The 27,909-nt window shown below is 41.0% G+C and overlaps 1 protein-coding gene across 3 annotated transcripts; it reads right to left on the reverse strand.

Moving 5' to 3' along the window:
- LOC133538772 (tumor necrosis factor ligand superfamily member 14-like) lies at positions 1 to 27,015 on the reverse strand. Of its 3 annotated transcripts, none has more exons than XM_061880544.1 (7): positions 26,878 to 27,015; positions 26,347 to 26,569; positions 7,724 to 7,792; positions 7,606 to 7,639; positions 4,085 to 4,147; positions 3,754 to 3,991; positions 1 to 3,668 (listed from the first exon to the last, which is right to left on the reverse strand). In XM_061880544.1, the coding sequence occupies exons 2-7, from the start codon at positions 26,545 to 26,547 to the stop codon at positions 3,479 to 3,481; spliced, it is 795 nt and encodes a 264-aa protein (XP_061736528.1). In that variant the 5' UTR covers positions 26,548 to 26,569; positions 26,878 to 27,015; the 3' UTR covers positions 1 to 3,478. The 3 variants fall into 3 exon arrangements, with proteins under 3 accessions (XP_061736528.1, XP_061736527.1, XP_061736526.1); XM_061880543.1 differs by having other exon boundaries at positions 7,597 to 7,639; XM_061880542.1 differs by having other exon boundaries at positions 7,609 to 7,639; positions 26,878 to 27,006.
- Positions 27,016 to 27,909: the final 894 nt, after the last annotated feature.

Genomic DNA, 27,909 nt, shown 5'->3' on the forward strand with positions numbered 1-27,909 from the left:
TTGATTGATTGAGAAGTTTATTGACATCTTAAAGAATTGAATCCATATATTGTTCTAAAAAGGCAAATGGATGGCACATTGTGGTCCATTAAATAGTCATCACTTTTGATACATTCAGTAATAAAAGATATATAACCTGTAACATGTATATAAAAAATACATTAAAAATTGATAAATTATGTACATATATACAGTATACATGTCAGTATACTGAGTATACTTTGTATACTTTTTAGGCCAAGGTCAAGGTCAAGGTTTATTTATAAAGCACCTTTGAACAACGGCTCATGCTGTACAAGTTTGGTTGAATAAAATTCCAAAGATCGACCCCCAAAAAATTGGTTAATAAAAACATCTAGGAGGTTTAGAAAATATATATTTAAAAAAAGCAGTCCGATCAAAACAACCCAAAAAACTAAATAAAACATTTAAAACATGACAAAAAAGTTTAAATAAAAAAAAATTATTAGCATTAGCTTATAACTGTGAATCGACCTATATTTGTTTTATCCAAGCATGGGACGGAAGAACGTCAGTGTGAAGGACAGTGCTGAGATTACGTCAATGATATTCATGGAATTAAAGACACAAATCATCAAAAAACATGACCGAGCGTGTTGTCAACTTAAGCGTTTCAAGGCTAGAAGTAGTCAAGAATGTTAAAATAAGCTCTAAATGGGGGCAATGTATTCATTAAAATAGGGAAAAGCTGCTGATGGTGTGTTTGACGGCGAAAAAAACTGCAAGGAGATACCATATAAATCCACTCTTCAAAGTAAAAGTTGTACATTATTATTACATTACTTCATAAAACTACTGTACTTGTTTGAATACAGTACATTCTATTACATTGTTTTTATACTAAATGTTCTTTTTAAAAAGCATGTTACATGTAAAATGTTGCTATTTTTTGTTGGGTGGGGGAATTAGGGGGGGGGTAAGGCACCAATTAAATGAATTAAATAGGGAGACGTTGATTTAAGATACAAGTGTTTTGAGTTAAGATAACCAATCGAGCTTCTTAAGTTGAGGTGCTACTGTAGTTTTGTAAATCACATGTTATCCTCGAATAACATCGAAGTCATGTTTTTGCAAATGTCATTTACGCATTGCAAAACAAGCTGAGTCAGAGAAAGCAGTTCTCTGCACCTTTTCACCACCACATCCTGCTCCTCTTCTCACTTTGCAGGCGCTTCTGTTACTACTCACATCAATAAAAGTGTTATGTGTGTTGTGGTCTTGGCCTGCGGTACGTTTTAGTGCATCTTAATCATGCAAACAATCTGAAGTTGTTCAAAGTCCCGTTGGAGTGACACAAGCAAATACAATTCTGGCTAAAGTAATTATTTTATTCACGCAACATATACTCTAGTCCAGTGGTCCGCAACCTTTTTGTAGCTGCGGATTGAAAATTTGTGCCACGGACCGATGGGTGGGGTGGGGTTCCATAAAGAAATACAATCATGTGTGCTTACGGCCTGTATCCCTGCAGACTGTATTGATATATATTGGTATATAATGTATATATTGTGTTTTTATGTTGATTGAATAATTTAAAAAATATATAAATATATTATTATTATTTTCTTTTTTTTTTCATGTGCAGTACCAGTACTGTCCGCTGATTTTCACCCACTAGTGTGCCGGGAGATACAGTCTGGTGTGCAGTGGGAGATTTTGTAATTTAACCTAATTGGGTTACATAACATTTTTACAAACATGTCTAGCATTAAAAGATTACAGTTGGTACAAAATGCGGCTGCTAGACTTTTGACAAGAACAAGAAAGTTTGATCACATTACGCCTGTACTGGCTCACCTGCACTGGCTTCCTGTGCACTTAAGATGTGACTTTAAGGTTTTACTACTTACGTATAAAATACTACACGGTCTAGCTCCATCCTATCTTGCCGATTGTATTGTACCATATGTCCCGGCAAGAAATCTGCGTTCAAAAGACTCCGGCTTATTAGTGATTCCTAGAGCCCAAAAAAAGTCTGCGGGCTATAGAGCGTTTTCCGTTCGGGCTCCAGTACTCTGGAATGCCTTCCCGGTAACAGTTCGAGATGCTACCTCAGTAGAAGCATTTAAGTCTCACCTTAAAACTCATCTGTATACTCTAGCCTTTAAATAGACCTCCTTTTTAGACCAGTTGATCTGCCGCTTCTTTTCTTTCTACTATGTCCCCCCCTCCCTTGTGGAGGGGGTCCGGTCCGATGACCATGGATGAAGTACTGGCTGTCCAGAGTCGAGACCCAGGATGGACCGCTCGTCGGGACCCAGGATGGACCGCTCGCCTGTATCGGTTGGGGACATCTCTACGCTGCTGATCCGCCTCCGCTTGAGATGGTTTCCTGTGGACGGTACTCTCGCTGCTGTCTTGGATCCGCTTGAACTGAACTCTCGCGGCTGTGTTGGAGCCACTATGGATTGAACTTTCACAGTATCATGTTAGACCCGCTCGACATCCATTGCTTTCGGTCCCCTAGAGGGGGGGGGGGGGGGGAGGGGTGGGGTTGCCCACATCTGAGGTCCTCTCCAAGGTTTCTCATAGTCAGCATTGTCACGGGCGTCCCACTGGATGTGAATTCTCCCTGCCCACTGGGTGTGAGTTTTCTTTGCCCTTTTGTGGGTTCTTCCGAGGATGTTGTAGTCGTAATGATTTGTGCAGTCCTTTGAGACATTTGTGATTTGGGGCTCTATAAATAAACATTGCTTGATTGATTGATAATTATAATCCACAAATAATGTGCCGCTGTTGAGTGTCTGTACTGTCAAGAGCTGGGCAGCGTAACCGTGTAATACTCTTCCGTCGTGATCACAATATGCCGACGACGGCGGGAGGCAGCGTGCAGGTAAAAAGGTGTCTAATGCTTAAACCAAAAATAAACAAAAGTTGAGTACCCTTAAGAAAATACATTGAAGCTTAGGAATGGCTGTGCAGAACGGAACTAAAACTGAACTGGCTACAAAGTAAACAAAAACCGAATGCTGGACAACAGCAAAGACTTACAGCATGTGGCGCAGACACAGTCTTCACAAAGTACATCCGAACATGACATGACAATCAACAAAGTCCCCACAAAGAAGGATTGTGTCCGCACAACTTAAATAGTCTTGAAAACACAAACGAAAAAGGAAAAGCCACCAAAATAGTAACTCAAGACAAGAACTAAAACACTACACACAGGAAAACACCAAAAAAAAAAAAAACATCAAAATAAGTCACTGCGTGATGTGACAGGTCATGACTCTAGAGAGCTGTAGTGAGGCATGGTCTGTTGCGGTTTAAAATCATATGCAACAATTGCGACAACAACTTTTTGTTGTCAATATCAGCTACCGAGTTTCATTTTTTTTTATGTTTTCTGTTGGTGGTGTGCCTGTGGACATGTGTCTTGGCTCAAAAAAGGTTGAAAACCACAGCTCTAGTCTGAATGTCAGATACTGTTTTTGTGAGATTACAATCAAGTCTTTTTTTAAGGAGCTACCATAAAAGCTCCCATGAAGTTTTCACTCTGTCCAGGGCGCAACTTGTGTATGTTATCCACCGTGACAAAAATGCGATCGCCATACTGCAGGTGGAAGATCCCTGCCAAGAAACTGTCCCACAGATCCTCCCCTCCTGAAGACCTCCCACTTGAAGGTTTTGGGGTGAAGCAGCGGGACCTGAATCAAACAGTCCAAGAGTACCGTTGTCGATTGAAAACAGTAGTGGTTGTGTAACAACAGAAGAAGGGAGGAAGGGACTAACCGTTTTGATTTCATAAGTTCGATGGAGTGGTCATAGGCCATGGTGTCTTTCATCATCTTGTGCTGGTTGAGAGAACACGTCTCCGCTGCATTTAGTTGCACTTTGGAGTAGAGGTAGTAATACCCTTCTTTCTCCACCGACAGGCGGCCATTGCTGTAGTTCATCTGGTAAGTGACGGCGTCACCGACTTTGTCAACCCACTGTACGACATTTTTCTCCCCGATGGGACTGCTGCTACCTGATTTGAACACGATGTTTTAATCAAAACTTTCAAGTAATACATGTAAAAAAAACATTATTTATGGTTATTGTTTAATAAGAGAACTCTTACACATCAGGTGGGCGAATGGCTTTCGTCCCAGTAGAGGATGTGCTCGGTCAACCTCATTGGAGCCTGTTTTTAAAAAGGTACATGGATAACTTTACAATGAATTCATTCAATCATTTTAAAACTTTTAAATATTTTCGACCAACATAGCTAATTATCTACCTATCGACATACCAACCTACCTACCTACCTATAGTACCTACCAACCCACATACTTATCTTCCTACCTACCTACAAACTAACCAACCAGCATACCTACTTACCTACCTACCAACCAACATACCTATCTACCAACCAAGCAAACAACCAACCTGCATACCTATCCACCTATGTGCCAACCTACCTATTTACCTACCTGTTTTTAAAGGTAGGAGGATAACTTCCCAATGAATTCATTAATTTTACATTTTAAATCGACCAATTTACCTACATGTATACTTATCGACCTGCTAACCTACCTACCTACCTACCAACCAATACCCCTACCTATCTTTTGACTCACCTACATATCTACTTACCAACCAATATACTTACCTACCTTCCTACTAACCAATATATCTACCTACCTACCAACCTATCATCTAAACCAGGGGTGCCCATTACGTCGATCGCGAGCTACCAGTCGACCGCGGGGGGTGTGTCAGTCGATCTCCAGCCAGGCTTTTAAAAAAAATAGACCTAAAAATTTGTGATCATCAATCTTCACCAAGACGTCACTTAAGTGACATTCACGGTACCGGAAGGTCTTGTGAGATGACGCTGGCTGTTGCAAGATCATTATTATTAAAATATGACCGAGAGGAAGGCGAGAAACACTTTTTATTTCAACAGACTCTCGCGCCGTACCTTCCGTCAAAACTCTAAAGGCCGACTGCACATTTCCTATCTTCACAATAAAAGCCCTGCTTCATGGTGCCTGCGCTAACTAAATACAGAGTCTCGGAAAACTGGCGTGCACAAGCGATCCCTCAGAAAGCTGGCGTGCACATCACTTGTGCACGCCAGCTTTCCGAGACTCTTATTTTGTTAGCGCAGGCAGCATGAATCAGGGCTTTTATTGTGAAGATAGGAAATGTGCAGTCGGCCTTTAGAGTTTTGACGGAAGGGACGGCGCGAAAGTCTGTTGAAATAAAAAGTGTTTCTCGCCTTCCTCTCTTTCATTTTTTCATAATAATGAACTGGCAGCAGCCAGCGTCATCTCACAAGACCCTTGGGTGCCGTGAATGTCAATCAAGCAAGCTACGGAATTTGCCGCCAATGTTTTTCTTGTAAAGTGTATGGAAGCTGGATGAATTAGATGCCAAAAACCAACCACTTTCATGTGGTATTGTACAGAAAGGACAACTTTTTTTCTCCTCCATTTGAAAATGTGGGCGTTATCATCATTACTGTCTGATTCCAATCAATGCAAGTCATCAGAATCAGGTAATACACCAACTTATATTCTTGTCTTTGTGAAAGAAAGATATCTATATGTGTTACACATGCTTGTATTATCATTAAACACATTTAACTTGTTTACAAAAATGTCTCTTTCATAAATAAATAAATATAAATGATATATATAAATGAGGTAGATCCCCTCGAGTTGGTCAATTGAAAAGTAGCTCGCCTGCAGAAAAAGTGTGGGCACCCCTGATCCAAACCAACCAACCAACCAACTAGCATTCCTGTCTACCTACAAACCAACACACTGATCTACCAATGAACCACAATCTATCTATATACCTACCTGCCCATCTATTACCTACAAATGTTCCTACATGTTATTAAAGGGAGGATACCTTTAAAGTTAATTCATTAATTGTAAATCTTATAGACCAGAAGTGTCCAAAGTGCGGCCCAGGGGCCATTTGCGGCCCCGCAGGTAATTTTTTAACGGCCCCACGGCACATTTTAAAAATACGATAGAAAATGTTTTTAAATGTAAAAAGTGATATAAAAGAGCAAAGGGGTGAAATGTAACAAGAAAATGTTGCAATGTTTACTCTAATAACACAAAGCTGCCATGCAGGGTGTTTCTTTCTTTAAAAAATAGTAATGAATCAAAATCAATGTCATTATGAATTATTGACCTATTCAAGGCTCCAATTACGTCACGTTAAATTTTCCACTTTGAGATATTTTTTGGGGAAAATGTTCCATATTTTGTGTTTGCCATAAAAAAAAGATCTGTTTTTTTTAAAGAAGGGCCTAAAATGAACAAACAAAAAACATAAACAACAATAAAACTTATAATTGACGGATAGATCTGAAGTTGATCTCGAGATTGTTGTGTTAAAAGTAAACAGTAAAAAAATGTTTTATTTATTTTTGAACACTTTAATGAGTAGGACCCTTTTGGATCCCCAATAATTTTAGTGTGATTTGTGTTTAAGTGTCATTGCTCAAAAACTAATAATGAATTAAAATCAATGGTTTTATTAGTTATTGACTTTTTTAAGGCTCCAATTATTATATAGTCTCAAATATTCCACTTGAATAAAATATTGGGTGATAATATTGCATATTTTGTGTTTTTTTCCATCAAAAAACAGGGTTTTCTTTGACAAAAAGAGCATACAACTTACATCTTTAAAATCATTAAATTGGCAGATTGACATAATGTTGATCTGGAGATTTAAAACTTGAATAATAATTAAAAAAAAATAATACTGAATAATGACACATTTTTAATATTTTTTGGACCGAAACCCTTTGGGGTCCCCGGGATCAAGCTAGAGTGGAGGCCTAAATGTATATTGTTCTATACATATATTGTATTGGTCTTTAAAATAAAGAAAACATTCAAAATGGCCCCCGCTTGCTTTGATTTTTCAGTCTGCAGCCCTAAGTGGTAAAAGTTTGGACACCCCTGTTATAGACCAACCGACCTACCTACTGTATTTACCGTCAACCAACATCCCGATAGACCTATCTACCTACAGTACCTACCAACCAAGCAACATATCTACACTACCTACCAACCAACCGATACACCTACCTACCAACCAATTAATATAACTACCTACCTGCCCATCTACTACCTACCTTTTTACCTACAGACAAACCAACTAACCAACAAATCAACCGATGAACCTACTTACTAACCAACTTACCGACTTATCAACCAACCTATCTACAGATCTACCTACGAACCTACTTGCTTGGCACACACCGCCTTGCTGCAGGCCCGCAGGCCACGCCCCCTTCCACAATCAAATTTTATTTGCCTGGGTAAAGAGTCAGATGGAAAAAAATCAGATCTAAAAACAAATCTGATTTGGGCCACTTTGGCCTGCAGTGTAAACGTAATCAATCCTACTCACTAACCAACTTACCAACCAACCTACCTACAGATCTACCTATGAACCAACCAACCTACTAACTACCTACATTACCCTATAATATCCATCCAACCGTGTATCTGTTTATCTATCTAAGTATCTCTCCATCTATCTATCGATCATACATAATAATAATAATAATACATCATTTTATAGTAATAATAACAATTGTAATAATGATAGTAATACTTATAATACCACCAGATGTCATGTGGCCTCTGAAGGCACCAAGCTGAAAGAAAGAAAAAAGCCATAGGGTGAGTGAGGCAATCTGGCAGACGGATATGACTGATTAACTACATCATTTGGCACTAACCCGCTTGGCAAATGTTTTAGGGTTGGACAAGTTTTGACAGAGCGGATCAGATCCACAAATGGAAAATACCTGCAGGGGAACATCAGAAGAGAAAGTCATACACAATGTGTCAGTCTGCAAGATAAAAAGTAGTAAGTGTTTAAAAATAGCCAAGAGATGTGAAGTGTGGAGATTGCGTCACGCCCGCACATATGCACGAGTAAAATGTAGCCATCACAATATCGCATTCAGACATGACGCAGATTTGAAGGGCAAAGAGCTACTGAGTGTGTTAAACATAATTTACAAAGGAAAAGATTACATCTGCTTTGCGGGTGTGTCACCAGAGCCCTTTTTACTGGGGCAAATGCCCCGGTATAAACGAGTTGTGCCGGGAGCACTGGGATTTATCAGAGTAAAACAATAGAAAAATCGAATTGTTTGGAATTGTCTGAGAGAGTATGTCCAGCTGACTCTGTCACACGACTTGGTTTTATTTAATCCAACATAAGCACTTTTGACGTTTCACTCCAATTTTCCAATCAAATTGAGCCCAAGTCGATCCATCCATCCATTTTCTACCGCTTATTCCCTTTTTGGGGTCGCGGGGGGCACTGGCGCCTATCTCAGCTACAATCGGGCGGAAGGCGGGGTACACCCTGGACAAGTCGCCACCTCATCGCAGGGCCAACACAGATAGACAGACAACATTCACACTCACATTCACACACTAGGGCCAATTTAGTGTTGCCAATCAATCTATCCCCAGCTGGGTGCATGTCTTTGGAAGTGGGAGGAAGCCGGAGTACCCGGAGGGAACCCACGCATTCACGGGGAGAACATGCAAACTCCACACAGGAAGATCCCGAGCCTGGATTTGAACCCAGGACTGCAGGAACTTCGTATTGTGAGGCAGACGCACTAACCCCTCTGCCACCGTGAAGCCACTGAGCCCAAGTCCTCACACTGTAAAAAGTGACATGGCAGTGTGTGAATCACAGTCAAAAGAGTTAGTAACTAGTAAAAATTTAAATGCGTATACTGCGCTGCCATCTGTGTCGTTAGAAATATATACATTAAAAAACATGACACACTGCTAAAGCTTACACTATATTAAAGGCCTACTGAAAGCCACTAGTCCTATACAGCATGCTCAAATATTTTTGTGTAAATAAGATGTGTAATTGTAAATAATGTTAATTGTGAGGAACTTGCACGGCTGCAGTTATTATCATCAAAAGAAATAAAGCAGTCTTGCACATAAACATTCCACAACATAAAGCCATCTTCAAGCACTGAGGAGTGCTCGAGTGAAGCATAAATAGACATATGCTGATTGGCCACAGGTGTGGACCAGGTGCCAATCAACAGCAGGTGAGTGATCGAACACAGTGCTCAGCGGAACGAGCAGGAAGTGGAAACCAAAATAAGAGCACTGATAGGAAGTAAATACAAAAACAAGGAAACAAACAGATCACCACATTAATGAGATTAATCCTTAATAAAATTCCTTTCAGGAAAAAAAAGTACTTTTTTAGTAAAAAAAAAAAAAAAAGCCTTTTATGCAAAAATGCATTACTCAATGAAAAATGGTTCACAGTTTTAAAAACCCAGAAACTGAGTTCAAATAAGATCCTTATAACCCCCCCAAAAATGGATTGCTCTTCACAAAAATAACTCAAAAATTTAACCCAACACACGCAAAACATAAATTGGTTTGTCAAAATAACACAGCATTTTTTAGTGTGTATCAGGCCTGTTTGCGGACATGGGTAAGCAGCAGAGGTGGGTAGTAATGCGCTACATTTACTCCGTTACATCTACTTGAGTAATTTTTGGGATGAATTGTACTTCTAAGAGTAGTTTTAATGCAACATACTTTTACTTTTACTTGAGTATTTTTATAGAGAAGAAACACTACTTTTACTACGCTCCATTTATCTACTTTCAGCTCGATACTCGCTACTGATTTTTATCGATCTGTTAATGCAAGCCTTGTTTTGGTTTGTTAGACAGACCTTCAAAGAAGGATCTATCACATGCCTGCGTTTCACCAATCAAATGCAGTCACTGGTGACATCTGACTCCGTTTCACCAATCAAACAGAGCCAGGCGGTCACATGATTAACTGCACTTTTTTTTTTGTTAATAAACCTTTATTTTTAAATTTCAACATTTACAAACAGTTGAAAATAATAATCGAAGTAAGTACAAAAACAGTACAAAACAGTATAAAAAAACATACAAAACAGCGCCAGGGGGTTGTAAATCCAAAGTAACTAAAATATCATGCAAAAAAAATACATATATAAAATAAACAAAGTGCAAAGCCATAGGGTCACTCAATCTCAGTAAATAACTTAAATTTGGAACACAGCATCATCGTTTCCACAGCTTTTTGGTTGTTAGAGGTGGAGAGTGTTTTAATGTAGAGTTCTAAATCTTTTTTAAAGGCACAAAAAACAGGTCGGGTATTGAGAAACTTACATTTATGAATATAAAACTTAGCCAATAGTATAATGAGGTTGCAAAGGTGAAATTAATTTTCAAAATGTTTTTCAATACAGTGTAAAACCAAATAAATATTATTTAATATATATTATTGTTTTAGTTGCCTAAGAGATATTCCTGGCTTTGAATTTGTTCATTGCTATTTTTATGTTTTTGTGCATTACTTGTTGCCGTCATCATTAAACGAACAGGTTAATCATCAGTTACTCAGTACTTGAGTAGTTTTTTCACGACATACTTTTTACTTTTACTCAAGTAAATATTTGGGTGACTACTCCCTAATTTTACTTGAGTAATAAATCTCTAAAGTAACAGTACTCTTACTTGAGTACAATTTCTGGCTACTCTACCCACCTCTGGTAGTCAGGGCTCTCCAGTCTTCTCTGTTGTACGCCTTGTGTAGAAGTTCTATATTGTTGATATTTCCAATGACATTTCTCAGGCTTTATTTGACTGGGATTTTATTTTATAAGTGCAAATCAGCAGGATTGTTGCCAGTGGCTAATTTCCATCTTCCGTGCCTGCTGTAGTTAATGCCAAACACATAAGAACAGCACAGCACCAAACAACAGGTCAACAAAGGCCACGGCGTTGCGCTTGTAATATGAAAGCAACACAACCGGAGTGTTATTTTTGACAGACAAACATGTGCGCCATCTTAAGGCCTACTGAAATGAGATTTTCTTATATAAACGGGGATAGCAGGTCCATGTTAGAGTTGTATTATTAAATAGAGTTCGGTGTCTAGCAGGACCGATAATCAGCATTTCCGTTTTTTTGGCGTTGAGTTGCAAAAAGTTAGCGGACATCCATTGTTTAATTTCATTAAGACACGCCTCCAGCTGACTACAATCCGGCGTGTTGGTCAGCTTTAGGGGCATGTAGAGTTGGGTGTCATCAGCATAACAGTGAAAGCTAATACCGTATTTGCGTATGATGTCACCTAGCGGCAGCATGTAGATGCTGAAGAGTGCAGGGCCAAGGACCGAACCCTGGGGAACTCCACACGTTACCTTAACGTAGTCCGAGGTCACATTGTTATGGGAGACACACTGCATCCTATCAGTAAGATAAGAGTTAAACCAAGACAGGGCTAAGTCTGACATACCAATTCGTGTTTTGATACGTTCTAATAAAATATTATGATCGACGGTATCGAAAGCAGCGCTAAGATCGAGGAGCAGCAACATAGATGACGCATCAGAATCCATCGTTAGCAATAGATCATTAGTCATTTTTGCGAGGGCTGTCTCCGTGGAGTGATTTGCCCTGAAACCGGATTGAAAGGTTTCACATAGCTTGTTAGACGCTAAGTGTTCATTTAACTGCTCCGCAACAATTTTTTCAAGGATTTTTGAAATAAAGGGAAGGTGAGACACCGGTCGGTAATTTACCATGAGGTCAGGATCGAGGTTAGGTCTTTTAAGAAGAGGATGAATAACCGCTTTTTTGAATGCTAGGGGAACAGTGCCCGAGGAGAGTGATAAGTTTATAATATTTAGCACTGATGGACCTAATAATACAAAGAGCTCCTTGATCAGTTTCCCAGGAAGAGGGTCAAGTAAACATGTTGTCTGTTTTATTCCATTTACACGTTGTAACAATTCCTCCGATGTTATTTCCTCAAAACGAGAGAAACTATTTTGGAGGGCAGTATCCGCCGTATATACAATCGTGTCAGTGTTAATAGAACCCCGTTGTAGCTGGGACGCATTGTCTTTAATCTCCTTTCTAATGACTTCAATTTTCTTACTAAAGAATTGCATAAAGTCATCAGCTGAGTGGGTTGAGCTACTGGAAGGAGTCCCTTGTTGGGTTAGCGATGCTACCGTACTAAACAAAAATTTAGGATCGTTTTTATTACGGTGGATGAGATTTGAGTAATATTTAGCTTTAGCTAAAGTAAGCATGCGTTTATAAGTTATTACACCATCACTCCATGCTTGATGGTGCACCTCAAGTTTAGTCGTGCGCCATTTGCGTTCCAGCTTTCTACATAATAATTTCTGAGCTCTAGTGTCTTCTGTAAACCACGGGGTGCGCTTTTTTGGAGCCTTTTTTAACTTTAGCGGTGCTATGTTATCAATGGTTTCGCGCAGGGCGTCGTTAAAGTTGTTAGTGAGGTTATCAATAGAGCCCACATACTTTGGGAATGGTGCCATTACCGAGGGCAGTAGGTCAGCAAGAGTTGTCGTTGTAGCTGTATTAATGTTGCGGCTGCTATAGCAGTTATTATTATTATTAGTTTGACGAACATGCGTCTGAACCTCGAATTTTATAAGGTAATGATCAGACAATACTTTAGTATACGGGAGTATCGTAACTTTGGAAACGGTGATGCCCCTGACAAGCACTAGGTCTATCGTATTACCGTTGCGATGCGTGGGTTCATTTATTATTTGTGTGAGACCACAGCTATCAATTACAGTCTGGAGCGCTATGCACGGTGGGTCCGATGGGGTATTCATATGGATATTAAAGTCCCCCATTATGATTATATTATCGGCGTGTGTCACTAGATCAGCAACGAACTCTGAGAATTCATTAATAAAGTCCGAATAGGGCCCTGGGGGGCGGTAGATAACAGCCAGGTGTAGAGGCAGCGGTGTGACAGACCTCATAGTAAGCACCTCAAACGATTTATATTTATTATTTATGTTAGGACTAAGGTTAAAGTTTTCGTTGTATATTAGTGCAACCCCCCCACCCCTTTTGAGCGGACGGGCAATATGCGCATGTGTAAAGTTAGGAGGACATGCCTCATTTAGCGCAAAAAAGTCATTTCCCAAACAATTAAACAAGGCGACACGGTAAAGAATCTGGGTATTATCTTCGACCCAACTCTCTCCTTTGAGTCACACATTAAAAGCGTTACTAAAACGGCCTTCTTTCATCTCCGTAATATCGCTAAAATTCGCTCCATTCTGTCCACTAAAGACGCTGAGATCATTATCCATGCGTTTGTTACGTCTCGCCTCGATTACTGTAACGTATTATTTTCGGGTCTCCCCATGTCTAGCATTAAAAGATTACAGTTGGTACAAAATGCGGCTGCTAGACTTTTGACAAGAACAAGAAAGTTTGATCACATTACGCCTGTACTGGCTCACCTGCACTGGCTTCCTGTGCACTTAAGATGTGACTTTAAGGTTTTACTACTTACGTATAAAATACTACACGGTCTAGCTCCATCCTATCTTGCCGATTGTATTGTACCATATGTCCCGGCAAGAAATCTGCGTTCAAAGGACTCAGGCTTATTAGTGATTCCCAAAGCCCAAAAAAAGTCTGTGGGCTATAGAGCGTTTTCATTTCGAGCTCCAGTACTCTGGAATGCCCTCCCGGTAAAAGTTCGAGATGCCACCTCAGTAGAAGCATTTAAGTCTCACCTTAAAACTCATTTGTATACTCTAGCCTTTAAATAGACTCCCCTTTTCGACCAGTTGATCTGCCGTTTCTTTTCTTTTTCTCCTATGTCCCACTCTCCCTTGTGGAGGGGGTCCGGTCCGATCCGGTGGCCATGTACTGCTTGCCTGTGTATCGGCTGGGGACATCTCTGCGCTGCTGATCCGCCTCCGCTTGGGATGTTTTCCTGCTGGCTCCGCTGTGAACGGGACTCTCGCTGCTGTGTTGGATCCGCTTTGGACTGGACTCTTGCGACTGTGTTGGATCCATTATGGATTGAACTTTCACAGTATCATGTTAGCCTGCTCGACATCCATTGCTTTCCTCCTCTCCAAGGTTCTCATAGTCATCATTGTCACCGACGTCCCACTGGGTGTGAGTTTTCCTTGCCCTTATGTGGGCCTACCGAGGATGTCGTAGTGGTTTGTGCAGCCCTTTGAGACACTAGTGATTTAGGGCTATACAAGTAAACATTGATTGATTGATTGATAAATAAAATAAAAAGCGACGACTCCGGGCGGGTCAGTTTGAGCGTTTCAGATGTAATTAGACAAATTTACTAGGATAATTCTGGAAGATCCCTTATCTGCTTATTGTTTTAATAGTGTTTTAGTGAGATTGTAAAGACATACCTCGAGGTCGGATGGCTGCGGTGAACACAATGTCTCAGAGAGAAGCCGAGGAGCCAAGCTCAGAGCTGCCTTTTAAACATCTACTGCAGGAGGACGAATAATCCAATGATGTCTCTGGTAAGATGTACATCACAATTTTCCCATCCAAAAACATGCTGGTTGACATAGAGAAACATGTTCTCTTGACCGCTCTGTGTTAAAAACAAAGCAACACCCACTGTGTCTCGGGGCTAAAGACAGCTGCAATACACCGCTTTCCACCAACAGCATTCTTCTTTATAGTCTCCATTATTAATTGAACAAATTGCAAAAGATTCAGCAACACAGATGTCCAGAATACTGTGTAATTCCGCGATGAAAAGAGACGACTTTTCGCGGCAAATGGTGGTGCGCTAATATTTCCTGACAGTCCCTGATGTCACACGCACGCGTCATCATTCCGCGACGTTTTCAAAAAGAAACTCCGCGGGGAATTTAAAATTGCAATTGAGTAAACTAAAAAGGCCGTATTGGCATGTGTTGCAATGTTAATATTTCATCATTGATATATAAACTATCAGACTGCGTGGTCGGTGGTAGTGGGTTTCAGTAGGCCTTTTAATCAGACAAGCCGTCGTAAACTTGTACATTCAGCAACTCAAAATGGCGATCCCAATAAACGCTAACCTCGGGTCAAACTCAGATGGTCATCTAAAGGGACCACAAACGAATTACTCGCTCCTGACTGCATGGACGAATGCCAACCGAGAAAAGCATTCACAACGTTGTCATGTGTACAAAAGAACCGTGGCAGTGAATAATTACGGCAAAGTCAAGTAAACAGGTGTGATGAATTATGCCAACAAAGCGACTGCTACAATACAGAAACAACAAAACACATGTGTTGTGTGGAGAAAGTATATATATTTTAAAGTGTTCTTTTTTTTATCCATAGTCATGTTTAAAACAGCTAATATTTTTCCAGTGTGTACATTTGGTTTTGTCATTAAATTCGTTAGTAAACTCTGTGTTTCACCTTGAATACGTTGGAATGTTTACTGGGAGTATAATGTACTCCTTTTCTGTGGAGAAAGCCTTGTTTGTCTAGAACAGGGGTCGGCAACCTTCACCACTTAAAGAGCCATTTTGACCCGTTTCACCAAATAAAGAATACAATGGGAGCCGCAACCATTCTCGCGAATATCTGCTGATGGTCACCCAGACAACAATAATAAGGGCTTGCTATGAAGCCATTGCCTTTTATGCCTTCTACAATATGTGCAAACATCTTGCCAGGCCAGTAACATTTTGTAAGTGGCTTCCGCAGATACACGTACACGACTGCAAGGCATAGTTGTTCAACAGCCATACAGGTCACACTGAAGGTTGTGATATAAACAACTTTAACACTCTTACTAATATGCGCCACACTGTGAACCCACACCAAACAAGAATGACAAACACATTTCGGGAGAACATCTGCACTGTAACACATTATGAACACAACATAACAATTACCCATAAATCCCATGTATCCATGACTATTCCAGGCTATATTATACACCCCGCTAGCACCAAACCCCCCCCTTCCGTGCGTCGATTGAGGTGGGCGGGGTTGGGGGCAGGAGTATTGTAGTCCGGTAATTACAGTGGTAAATAAAGTGATCTTGTGCGTGCGGTTTTGTGCAATTGTGATGAGTGTTAATCAGCGGTGCAGTTGAGCAGTCTGATGGCTTGGGGATAGAAGCTCCTCCTGAGTCTCTCCGTGTTGGTCTTGAGACTCCGGTAGCGCTTGCCTGACTGCAGCAGTGAGAAGAGGCAGTTGCTTGGGTGGCTAGAGTCCCTCACAATTCTCTTGGCCTTTGATCTACACCACCTGGTGTAATTGTTGCAGATGGTTGGGAGAACACCTCCGATGGTGCGCTCGGCTGATCTGGCCACTCTCTGCAGTCTGTTGCGGTCGTGTGCGGTGCTATTCCCGTACCAGGAGGTGATGTTGTCATGACACACTCTGTTGTGCATGAGTAGAAGTTTCTGAGGATCTTGTGGTATAGCTTAAACTTCCTCAGTCTCCTGAGGAAGCACAGACGCTGCCATGCCTTTTTCACCACTTTGTCTGTGTGTGTGGTCCACGACAGGTCTTCTGTTATCAAAAAGTTATATTTCTTTCTGGGCGGTAGTGGCTGACTCTTTTCGTTTGAGTTCAGACCGCTTCTTGATGCTGCTATTGCCGCATTGTAAGGGCTGGTCTCCTAAAGCACGACGAGAACGACCCAGATCAAGATGAGCCCCCCGCCACTATCAACTGGACTTTCACAAAATTATGCTAGATCCACTCGACGTCCATTGCACCGGTCGCCCGAGAGGAAGGGGGGTCGCCCACATCTGCGGTCTTCTCCAAGGTTTCTCATTGTCATCCCACTGGGTTTAGTTTTTTCTTGCCCTGATGTGGGCTCTGAACCAAGGATGTCGTGGTGGCTTATGCAGTCCTTTGAGACACTTGTGATTTAGGGCTATTTAGATAAACATTGATTGATTGATTGACCTCCCAGAGGGTGAAACAAGGGGATGGGTCAAAAGCAGAGGGTAATTTCACCACACCTATTGTGTGTGTGAACTTTAACTCATCACAGTATACACTTGTATGTCGTCTGCATATCCAAGGTTGTTAATTTTGATTCCGCCAATTTTTATTCCAGCTTGATCATCGATGTTGCGTAGGACTGTATATGTTGAACAGATCGGGAAATAGTACACAAGCTTTGAATTGGCTTGCATTCACCATCTATTCTGATTGCTGCTTCTCGTTCACAGTATAGATTTCTGATCATTCTCAGGTCTTTTCTATCAGTATCCAGCTTACTCAAGATTTGGAAGAGGTTTGAATCAGGCTGCCCTTCTATTGATGTTTCCATCAACGTAATGACTATGAGTGTAAATATTGCATTTTTGGTGCACTCGCCCACTGGGCTCTGGATGTATTTAATTTTTTGCTCTTGCCATCAGTAATCAAAGTAGAATTTTGGTGGTATGACTCATAAGCTGTATCGTCGGCCATGGCTCCTGCTTTCTTTGGTTTGGTCGGGGGTCAGCAATCAAAAATAAAAACAGAATACAGTGATTTGCAAATCATCTCTGCATCAGTCCATCTTAGACGAGCACGGGCCCAGTGAAGCCGGCGGCGTTTCTGGGTGTTGTTGATAAATGGCTGTGGCTTTGCATAGTAGAGTTTTAGCTTGCACTTACAGATGTAGCGATCAATTGTAGTTACTGACAGTGGTTCTATGAAGTGTTCCTGAGTCAATGTGGTGATATCCTTTACACATCGATGTCACTTTTTCGATGTAGTACCGCTTGAGGGATCCAAGGTCATGGGCATTCAATGTTACGTGCCTTTTGGTGATATTATGGAGCGTAGATGGTAAAATCCCTCAATTCCTTGCAATAGCTGGTTGAGAAATCTTTTGTTGACAAAAATGGTGACCCTCGCCCTATCCTTGTTTGTGAATGACTGAGTATCACTGCCGTTGTGTCCTTGGGCAAGAAACTTTACCCACCTGTTCCCAGTGCCACCCACGCTGGTTTAAATGTAACTTAGATATTGGGTTTCACTATGTAAAGCACTTTGAGTCACTAGAGAAAAGCGCTATATAAGTATAATTCAATACACTTCACTTCAACCCGTGGCTCTTTAGCGCCGCCCGAGTGGCTCCCTGGACCTCCTTCTGAAATGTGTGAAAATTGAAAAAAATGAAGAAAAAAAATATGTTTTGTTTTAAAATATTTCCTGTGGGAGAACAAACATGACACAAACCTTCATAATTGTTAGAAATCCCACTGTTTATAGTTTTTGTATTTATATTAAACATGCTTCACTGTTTTGTCCTACTGATTTCTGAGTTCCTTGAACTCATCGTAGTTTGTTTACATGTGCGACTGCCACAGAAAGACGTGTTTTATGCCACTCCTTTTTTCTCCCATTTTGTCCACCAGACGTTTTATGCTGTGCGTTAATGCACAAAGGTGAGCTTTGTTGGTATTTGGTCAATCCATGACCGCAAGCTAATCGATGCAAACATGCTATTTAGGCCAACTGCATGTACATGTTGCATCATCATGCCTCATTTGTAGGTCTATTTGAGCTCATTTAATTTCCTTCACTTATGTCCCCTGTGTATTTACATTATATTTGCATGTCTCATGCATGACACATTATCTCTATGTAATATTGGCCACATTTCTGATAGTTGTTTGTGTGCCACGTTGTTCCAGACCACAGCAAACGTTACCCAGCTTGCAAAGACTGTAATAAATCCATTAGAAGAAGACAGCCTGCCGTTTCCTTTAACTTGGAAACACACACATCTATACCTTTGGCCGTTCTAAGCCAGTCATTTCCAGAAGGTATCTAATCTTGCGAGAAGCCTCCATTTTACTAATGATTTCCAATGTTGCAAAAATGTGTAGAATAAAAATTAAAACACACCCTTTCTGTCAACAAATATTTGCATCAGCCTTTGATAGTAAGTAGGCTAATATAGCTAAAATATACACTTACATTAGTAAATTAGTGAATTATATTTATATAGCGCTTTTCTCGAGTGACTCAAAGCGCTTTACATAGTGAAACCCAATATCTAAGTTACATTTAAACCAGGTGGGTAAAGTGTCTTGCCCAAGGATCATGTGTTGTCTTCATTATAACACTTATATAAGACTTTTAAAGTCATTTAGAAAGTAGGCTAATATAGTTATAATAGACACTTATATTATGTGTTGCCTTCATTATAAGACTTACATCCATTTCTACCGCTTATTCCATTTTGGGTTCGCGGGGGGCGCCTGCGCCTATCTCAGCTACAATCGGGCGGAAGGCGGGGTACACCCTGGACAAGTCGCCACCTCATCGCAGGGCCAACACAGATAGACGGACAACATTCACACTCACATTCACACACTAGGACCAATTTAGTGTTGCCAATCAACCTATCCCCAGATGCATGTCTTTGGAAGTGGGAGGAAGCCGGAGTACCCGGAGGGAACCCACGCATTCACGGGGAGAACATGCAAACTCCACACAGAAAGATCCCGAGCCTGGATTTGAACCCAGGACTGCAGGAACTTCGTATTGTGAGGCAGACGCACTAACCCCTCTGCCACCGTGAAGCTTTTAATTTTTTGCAGCTCCAGGCATATTTTTTGGGGTATTTTTGGTCCAGTATGGCTCTTTCAACATTTTGGGTTGGCGACCCCTGGGTTAGGTAATACAATTAATACCGTATTTCCTTGAATTTCTGCCGGGGCGCTAATTAATTTAAAACCTCTTCTCACTCCTGCGCCTACCAAAGGCATGCGGTAAAAGTAGGCATGCGCTAATTATTTTAAAACCTCTTCTCATTCCGGCACTTACCAAAGGCACGCAGTACAAATTTGAGTGTGATGTAAGCTCGGAACTTAAATCCTTTTGAATAGCTCTTAATCTTCTTCCCTTTATGCGATTTGAAATTACCGGCATTGAAATCAGCCTCCTCCATTTTGAAAATGACGACAAGGGAAATGTCCCTCGTGACGTCACGAGTTTGACCAGGTGGTAATACTAAGCATGCGCTAATTATTTTGCAAAGTGAGTTTGACCCGGCAGTAATTCAAGGTAGGCGCATACTATATGCCCTGCGGCAATTCAAGGAAATATGGTAATTTTCATACCTGATGGAATTTACCCGTTGTCTTCATAAATGTTAAAAAATGTTTTCAGTTCTGTTGTTCCAGTTGCCTTGAGTGCTTCTATGACGATGAGTATCGTATCTGGTTCAACTGCTTTTCCGTATATTACTAACATATATACTGTATGACAAAAACTTCTTGAAGTATGCATTTTTTGCGTCTTGAGCACAGCAGTACACACTGCAAAAACTGAAATCTATGTATATCTCAAATCAGGGTGATATTTGCTTATTTTCTGTCTGATAAGATAATTCTTCTCATTAAGCAGATTTTATGTTAGAGTCTTTTACTTGTTTCAAAGGTTTCGGTCCTAAATGATCTCAGTAAGATATTACAGCTTGTTGCAAATATTTTTTGACCTATATTAAGTGAAACATGCTTGAAACTAGAATATCAACTGTTGCAAAGCGGTGTCATAAACACTCACAAGTATAAAACTACTTTTTTAAAGTAATCATTTCTTATTTCAAGCTTGAAAAAAAAAATCATGACGCCGAGCGCATATCATTATGTCAAGATAATGGCACTAGCATTTACTTAATTAAAAAAATATATTTTTCAACATATTGAGCAAAAAGGTTTCTTTTTTTTTTCTACCAAGAAAAGTGCACTTGTTATTAGTGAGAATATACTTATTTTAAGGTATTTTTGGGTTCATTGAGGTTAGCTAATTTTACTTGTTTTGGAAAGTCTTGACAAGCCGAATTTTCTTGTTCTATTAGCAGATAATTTTGCTTAAATCAACTAAAATACCCCTCATTTTTCTATTTTTTTTTCTTGTTTTTGAGCACTGACTTTTTGCAGTGCAGCCTCCCTTCCATGCACCGAGAACGGTAAAAAAATAATAATAAAAAAATGGTGTCAATGCAGATGCACTGCACAACAGTTTTTAAAATGCCCCAAAAAGTATTACACAACTCCTACATAAACAAAACACCACAGGTAGCAGCATGATAACATGAATGTGCAGTAAATTAGAACGTCTCCATGGTGATGGCCTGTATAGTAACCGCAAAATTCTCATTTAAATAAAGCGGTCTGCACCAATTTTGCAGTGTTGGTAGATCACACGCAGTTTGTCCCAGCCATTGTACTACACCACAGTAGCTTCTGCCTGGCACACCCAAAAGTCGACCAGTTCCAAATATACTTTGTCTATACCAGACCTGGGCAAACTAAGGCCCGAGGGCCACATGCGGCCTGCCGGACATTCCCGAATATTTTTTTTTAGATCTTTAAGATGGAAAGTGTAGCTGCCATTATGATGTGCAGTAATGTTTTCTCACGACCGTAAGTCTTCAACAATACTAAGTCTTTCAATGGTTGGAATCTGCGCTTATGGATGATATACTACCGTATTTTTCGGAGTATGAGTAGCTTCGGAGTATAAGTCGCACCTGCCGAAAATGCAGAATAAAGAAAGAAAAAAACATATATAAGTCGCACTGGAGTATAAGTCACATTTTTGGGGGAAATGTATTTTATAAAACCCAACACCAAGAATAGACATTTGAAAGGCATTTTAAAATAAATAAAGAATAGTGAACAACAGGCTGAATAAGTGTACGTTTTATGACGCATAAATAACCAACTGAGAAGGTGCCTGGTATGTTAACGTAACATATTATGGTAAGAGTCATTCAAATAACTATAACATATAGAACATGCTATAAAATACTACACGGTCTAGCTCCAGCCTATCTTGCCGATTGTATTGTACCATATGTCCCGGCAAGAAATCTGCGTTCAAAGGACTCCGGCTTATTAGTGATTCCCAAAGCCCAAAAAAAGTCTGCGGGCTATAGAGCGTTTTCATTTCGGGCTCCAGTACTCTGGAATGCCCTCCCGGTAAAAGTTCGAGATGCCACCTCAGTAGAAGCATTTAAGTCTCACCTTAAAACCTCATTTGTATACTCTGACCTTTAAATAGACTCCCTTTTTAGACCAGTTGATCTGCCGTTTCTTTTCTTTTTCTCCTATGTCCCACTCTCCCTTGTGGAGGGGGTCCGGTCCGATCCGGTGGCCATGTACTGCTCGCCTGTGTATCGGCAGGGGACATCTCTGCGCTGCTGATCCGCCTCCGCTTGGGATGGTTTCCTGCTGGCTCCACTGTGAACGGGACTCTCGCTGCTGTGTTGGATCCGCTTTGGACTGGACTCTTGCGACTGTGTTGGATCCATTATAGATTGAACTTTCACAGTATCATGTTAGACCCGCTCGACATCCATTGCTTTCCTCCTCTCCAAGGTTCTCATAGTCATCATTGTCACCGACGTCCCACTGGGTGTGAGTTTTCCTTGCCCTTATGTGGGCCTACCGAGGATGTCGTAGTGGTTTGTGCAGCCCTTTGAGACACTAGTGATTTAGGGCTATATAAGTAAACATTGATTGATTGATACGTTTACCAAACAACCTGTCACTCCTAATCGCTAAATCCCATGAAATCTTATACGTCTAGTCTCTTACGTGAATGATCTAAATAACATTATTTGATATTTTACGGTAATTTGTCAATAATTTTACACATAAGTCTCTCCTGAGTAAAAGTCGCACCCCTGGCCAAACTATGAAAAAAACTGCGACTTATAGTCCGAAAAATACGGTAGTTACTATGGTCATCTAATTAGTTACTATGGTCATCTATAGAGTTACTTTGGTAATCTACCTCACAGCAGCTCAGACGAGGCACCAAGCAGTGTGGGCGGGAAGCGTTTCAACGGACGCGGAATGAGATTTTCACAACAAAGTTCTAAAGCTTAGTGATATATCAAATATATCAGATTGCGTGTGTGTTTATTTAGTACACTTCGTGTTCATATTTCACTGTTTGTTGCATTTCAATCAATCAATGTTTATTTATATAGCCCCAAATCACAAATGTCTCAAAGGACTGCACAAATCATTACGACTACAACATCCTCGGAAGAACCCACAAAAGGGCAAGGAAAACTCACACCCAGTGGGAAGGGAGAATTCACATCCAGTGGGATGCCAGTGACAATGCTGACTATGAGAAACCTTGGAGAGGACCTCAGATGTGGGCAACCCCCCCCCCCCCCCCTCTAAGGGACCGAAAGCAATGGATGTCGAGCGGGTCTAACATGATACTGTGAAAGTTCAATCCATAGTGGCTCCAACACAGCCGCGAGAGTTCAGTTCAAGCGGATCCAAGACAGCAGCGAGAGTCCCGTCCACAGGAGACCATCTCAAGCTGAGGCGGATCAGCAGCGTAGAGATGTCCCCAACCGATACACAGGCGAGCGGTCCATCCTGGGTCCCGACGAGCGGTCCATCCTGGGTCTCGACTCTGAACAGCCAGTACTTCATCCATGGTCATCGGACCGGACCCCCTCCACAAGGGAGGGGGGGACATAGGAGAAAGAAAAGAGGCGGCAGATCAACTGGTCTAAAAAGGAGGTTTATTTAAAGGCTAGAGTATACAGATGAGTTTTAAGGTAAGACTTAAATGCTTCTACTGAGGAAGCATTTTGTTGTGTTTCACTAGATTTTAAAATGTTGCGATCAAAAGGGGGCGTGACGTGCCATATTTTGTCAATATTCAGTGTTTTATACTTCTTAGAAAAATGCTAAATTCCATTCATTTTTTTAAGGCGGTTTGTCATAACGTTTTTAGCATTCAATCAGACTTTATTGTGAGGTTTTGTATCAGTGTTCCTAGAAATAGATATACCAACCCCCAGACACATTTTTTTTCTCTAAATGTGGCCCCCGAGTCAAAATAATTGCCCAGGCCTGCTCTATACTGCATGTGTCCTGTGATTGAAAGATAACCGCTCCAGTGTGCACCCACCCATGACCAATGTCCTCCAGGATGTAACACAGAAACTCTCTGAGCAGCACCAGGCATGTACCCTGAGGCAAAACCTGCATCGCCCTTGTCCCTAAGCTGGCATTGTAACAAAATGAAAGGCCTATTAAAAATAATCAAATTACAGCAGTCAATTCTCTTGGATTATTTTCTGATACGAGCGATTTGGTCCACTCGCAGTGAAAATAATCAAACATATTGTTTTTCACGAGCTGTATGTCGTATGTCAGGGTGGCGGACCTGCTAGGGAAGTATCTGAGCACTTGAAGAAAACATTTAAAACATTTACATTTTGCACAATGAGATGCATGTTGTAGCAGAAGAATAGGATACACTTTACATTACTGTAACTTTTTGTCTGTTTTTAATTTACAGTTTGGATTAACATTCATGTAATCTAGCAACATTTCATGGTTATCCATCCATCCATTTCTACCGCTTATTCCCTTTTGGGGTTGCGGGGGGCGCTGGCGCCTATCTCAGCTACACTCGGGCGGAAGGCGGGGTACACCCTGGACAAGTCGCTACCTCATCGCAGGGCACATTTCATGGTTAATATCTATAAATTAACCTTCTTATTATATGACACGAGAGTAAGCACCAATGTGATTGGAGACTAAAGGTGTATAATACGAGTTTTTTTTCCACCATAATAAGAGTTACCAGCAATTACCTCTTTTAACTGAATTGCTAGATACAAGCTAATCTGCAAAAAAGCAACGCAAATATCAGACTTAGACTTAGATTTACTTTTTATTGTCAATCAAATGTGAACTTTACAGTACAGATAAGAACGAAATTTCGTTGCATTAGTTCTTGGTAGTGCAGGATAAAAAAAAGCAATAAGGTGCAGATATAAATAAATAGATTACTGTACAGATAAATATATTGCTCTTTTGCATATGCATCCACGTTTATGGATGTATGTTATGTTGACTTTATATGCCAGCGAGTTAATCCGTTTTGGAGGGGAATTGAGGGGATTATTATGATGCGTTCAAGAGTCTTACGGCTTGATTGACATTGTCATCATAATTCAACCACGTTGCAGTTACAGTTTATGTGTTAACAATTCTATGCTTACTTTCAGTCCTGTTATTAGAATCAGTCATCCTCGTCATAAGAACATTCTACAAAAACTGCCCCCTCACCTCCCAGGTAGTGATAAAGGGTGATGGGTCAAATGCAGAGAATAATTTCACCACACCTAGTGTGTGTGTGTGTGAAAATCATTGTTACCTTAAAGGCCTACTGAAACCCACTACTACCGACCACGCAGTCTGATAGTTTACATATCAAAGATGAAATATCAACATTGCAACACATGCCAATACGGCCTTTTTAATTTACTAAATTGCAATTTTAAATTTCCCGCGAGTTTCTTGTTGAAAACGTCGCGGAATGATGACGCGTACGCGTGACGTCACGGACTGTAAGGAAACTAAAAGTCGTCTGCTTTAATCGCATAATTACACAGTATTCTGTACATCTTTGTTGCTGAATCGTTTGCAATTTGTTCATTTAATAATGAAGACTATAAAGAAGAATGCTGTTGGTAGAAAGCGGTGGATTGCAGCTGTCTTTAGCACCGAGACACAGCCGGTGTTTCTTCTTTTGTTGTGAAGCGGAGCGGTCAAGCGAACATGTTTTCTCTACGTCAACCAGCATGTTTTTGGATGGGGAAATTGTGATGTATGTCTTACCGGAGACATCAGTAGATTATTCGTCGTCCTGCAGCAGCTGTGAGCTTGGCTCCTCTCTGAGACACTGTGTGTTCACCGCAGCCATCCAACCTCGAGGTATGTCTTTACAATCTTTAAAATATCACTAAAACAATAAGCAGATAAGGGATCTTCCAGAATTATCCTAATAAATGTGTCTAATTACATCTCAAACGCTCACACTGCCGCCGCCCGGAGCCGTCGCTTTTTTTTTTCTTTTTTTTTTTTTTTTCTATCACTATCCTAATTGCCGAATCTTTCATCCTCGCTCAAATTAATGGGGAAATTGTTGCTTTCTCGGTCCGAATAGCTCTTACTGCTGGTGGCTCCCATTATAAACAAAGTGAATATGTGTGGAGCCCTGCAACTCGTGACGCCACGCGCACATACTTCCGGTAAAGGCAGGGCTTTTCTATTAGCGACCAAAAGTTGAGAACTTTATCGTCGATGTTCTCTACTAAATCCTTTCAGCAAAAATATGGCAATATCGCGAAATGATCAAGTATGACACATAGAATGGACCTGCTATCCCCGTTTAAATAAGAAAATCTCATTTCAGTAGGCCTTTTACTTTAAAATACACATTGAAGCCATCAGCTGTGTTTTAATCGATAACTGGATTATTCAAAGAAACTATTTGTTATTGTATGTTGATTGATTGCATAGTAAATAGTGGTGTGACGTAGTCGAACGTAGTGGGGTGTGTGTGTGTGTGTGTGTGTGCTTGTGTGGTGCGGGGGTTGCAGGGCGGTCATGACGCATGAGGGGAAAAAAGGGAAATTCTCGATGAAGCAACTCCCTAACTCGCTTAAAACACAAACTTCAAATCGGCGTCGACCTCACCTCCGTTTTCATGTAAAGTTTGTAGACAAAACATCCCTCGACAACAAGTCCCAACACGGTCAGTGCCATCACCAGCAGCAGAACCTTATGGCCGGCCGGCGTCCATCCGTTTTTTCTCACGCCGCGGGGCGGGGAGTAGAAAGTGGCTCGGCTGTCCACCACAAACACTTGGGGGTGGTTCGCCATGCCGGCCTCTGCCATGGTCTCCACACTCCCGCTCCACCTGTTACGGAAGGAAGGGAAAAGGTCATCATGAGGCCTGTTTGGAAGCTGGCAGGTAACAAGTCTAGACACAAGAAAAAAACATGATATGACAGGAATATACAATGACTGATTGTAATGAAAGGCCTCCAAAATAAATAGCGGCTGCATTCTGCGGGTCCTGCAACCGGTTTCTGGGAAATAGCGACTGCTCCATACCACGCAGTGTAACAACAATTTGATTCATTGTTAGCTCCGCATATTTCTAGCTTATTCCCATTCCAAGTGCAGCTCTTTTTTTTTTTCTGGCAGAAAAAAAGAAAATAGTACCTTAATATAGTTACCACATGAATGGGGGAAAAAAAAAAAAAAGTCCTCTGAAATAAAACAATGCGAGCCTTTCGTTGACTGCGCCGCCTCTGCGTGTTTCCTGCCAACTGACCAATGTTGCTCTTTGTTGCACACTCATGTAAGGAGGAAATGAAGATGTCACAATGAAGAGACAACCGGAGAGAAGAGAGAAAGAGAGAGAGAAAAAAACGTGCGTGGCACACTCCACACAACATATCTACTTCAACTGTGAACAAACTGAATGCATAGACTTTTGGGAATTTTCATCATCGTTCACAAGAAGAGACAAGAAGACCAAAATTATTTTTTACTTTTGAATCCAGGCTCGGGATCTTTCTGTGTGGAGTTTGCATGATCTCCCCGTGAATGCGTCTGTCTATCTGTGTTGGCCCTGCGATGAGGTGGCGACTTGTCCAGGGGGTACCCTGCCTTGTAGCTGAGATAGGCGCCAGTGCCCCCCGCGACCCCGAAAGGGAATAAGCGGTAGAAAATGGATGGATGGATGGAAGTTAAAGGCCTACTGAAACCCACTACTACCCACCACGCAGTCTGATAGTTTATACATCAATGATGAAATATTAACATTGCAACACATGCCAATACGGCCTTTTTAGTTTACTAAATTGCAATTTTAAATTTCCCGGTAGTTTCGTCTTCGAAACGTCGTGTAATGATGACGTGTACGCAAGATGTCACGGGTTTTTAGGAAGTATGAGCGCTGCGCACACACACAGCTAAATGTCGTCTGCTTTAGCGGCATAATCATACAGTTTTTTGGACATCTGTGTCGCAGAATCTTTTGCAATTTGTTCAATTAATATTGGAGAAGTCACAGTAGAAAGATGGAGTTGGGAAGCTTTAGCCTTTAGCCACACAAACACACGGTGATTCAGTGTTTAAAATTCCTGGAGGTGAAACATTCCTATGGATCAGAGCGCGGTCAAGAGAACATGGATTCCTACCAGATGTCAACCCGCAGGTTTCGGTGAGAAAATTGTGGTTAAAAAGTCA

The sequence above is a fragment of the Nerophis ophidion genome, linkage group LG20 (assembly GCF_033978795.1).
Source record: "Nerophis ophidion isolate RoL-2023_Sa linkage group LG20, RoL_Noph_v1.0, whole genome shotgun sequence".
In the NCBI taxonomy this organism is placed as follows: Eukaryota; Metazoa; Chordata; class Actinopteri; order Syngnathiformes; family Syngnathidae; genus Nerophis; species Nerophis ophidion.

Excerpts from the sequence above, each read along its gene's own strand:
- LOC133538772 (XM_061880543.1), bottom strand. The coding sequence starts at position 26,547 with ATGGCAGAGGCCGGCATGGCGAACCACCCCCAAGTGTTTGTGGTGGAC. Across the intron at positions 7,793-26,346 it reads AACTTTACATGAAAACGGAG|GTATTTTCCATTTGTGGATC; the intron begins GTGAGGTCGACG and ends GTTCCCCTGCAG. Across the intron at positions 3,992-4,084 it reads GCCATTCGCCCACCTGATGT|GTAGCAGCAGTCCCATCGGG; the intron begins GTAAGAGTTCTC and ends TGTTCAAATCAG.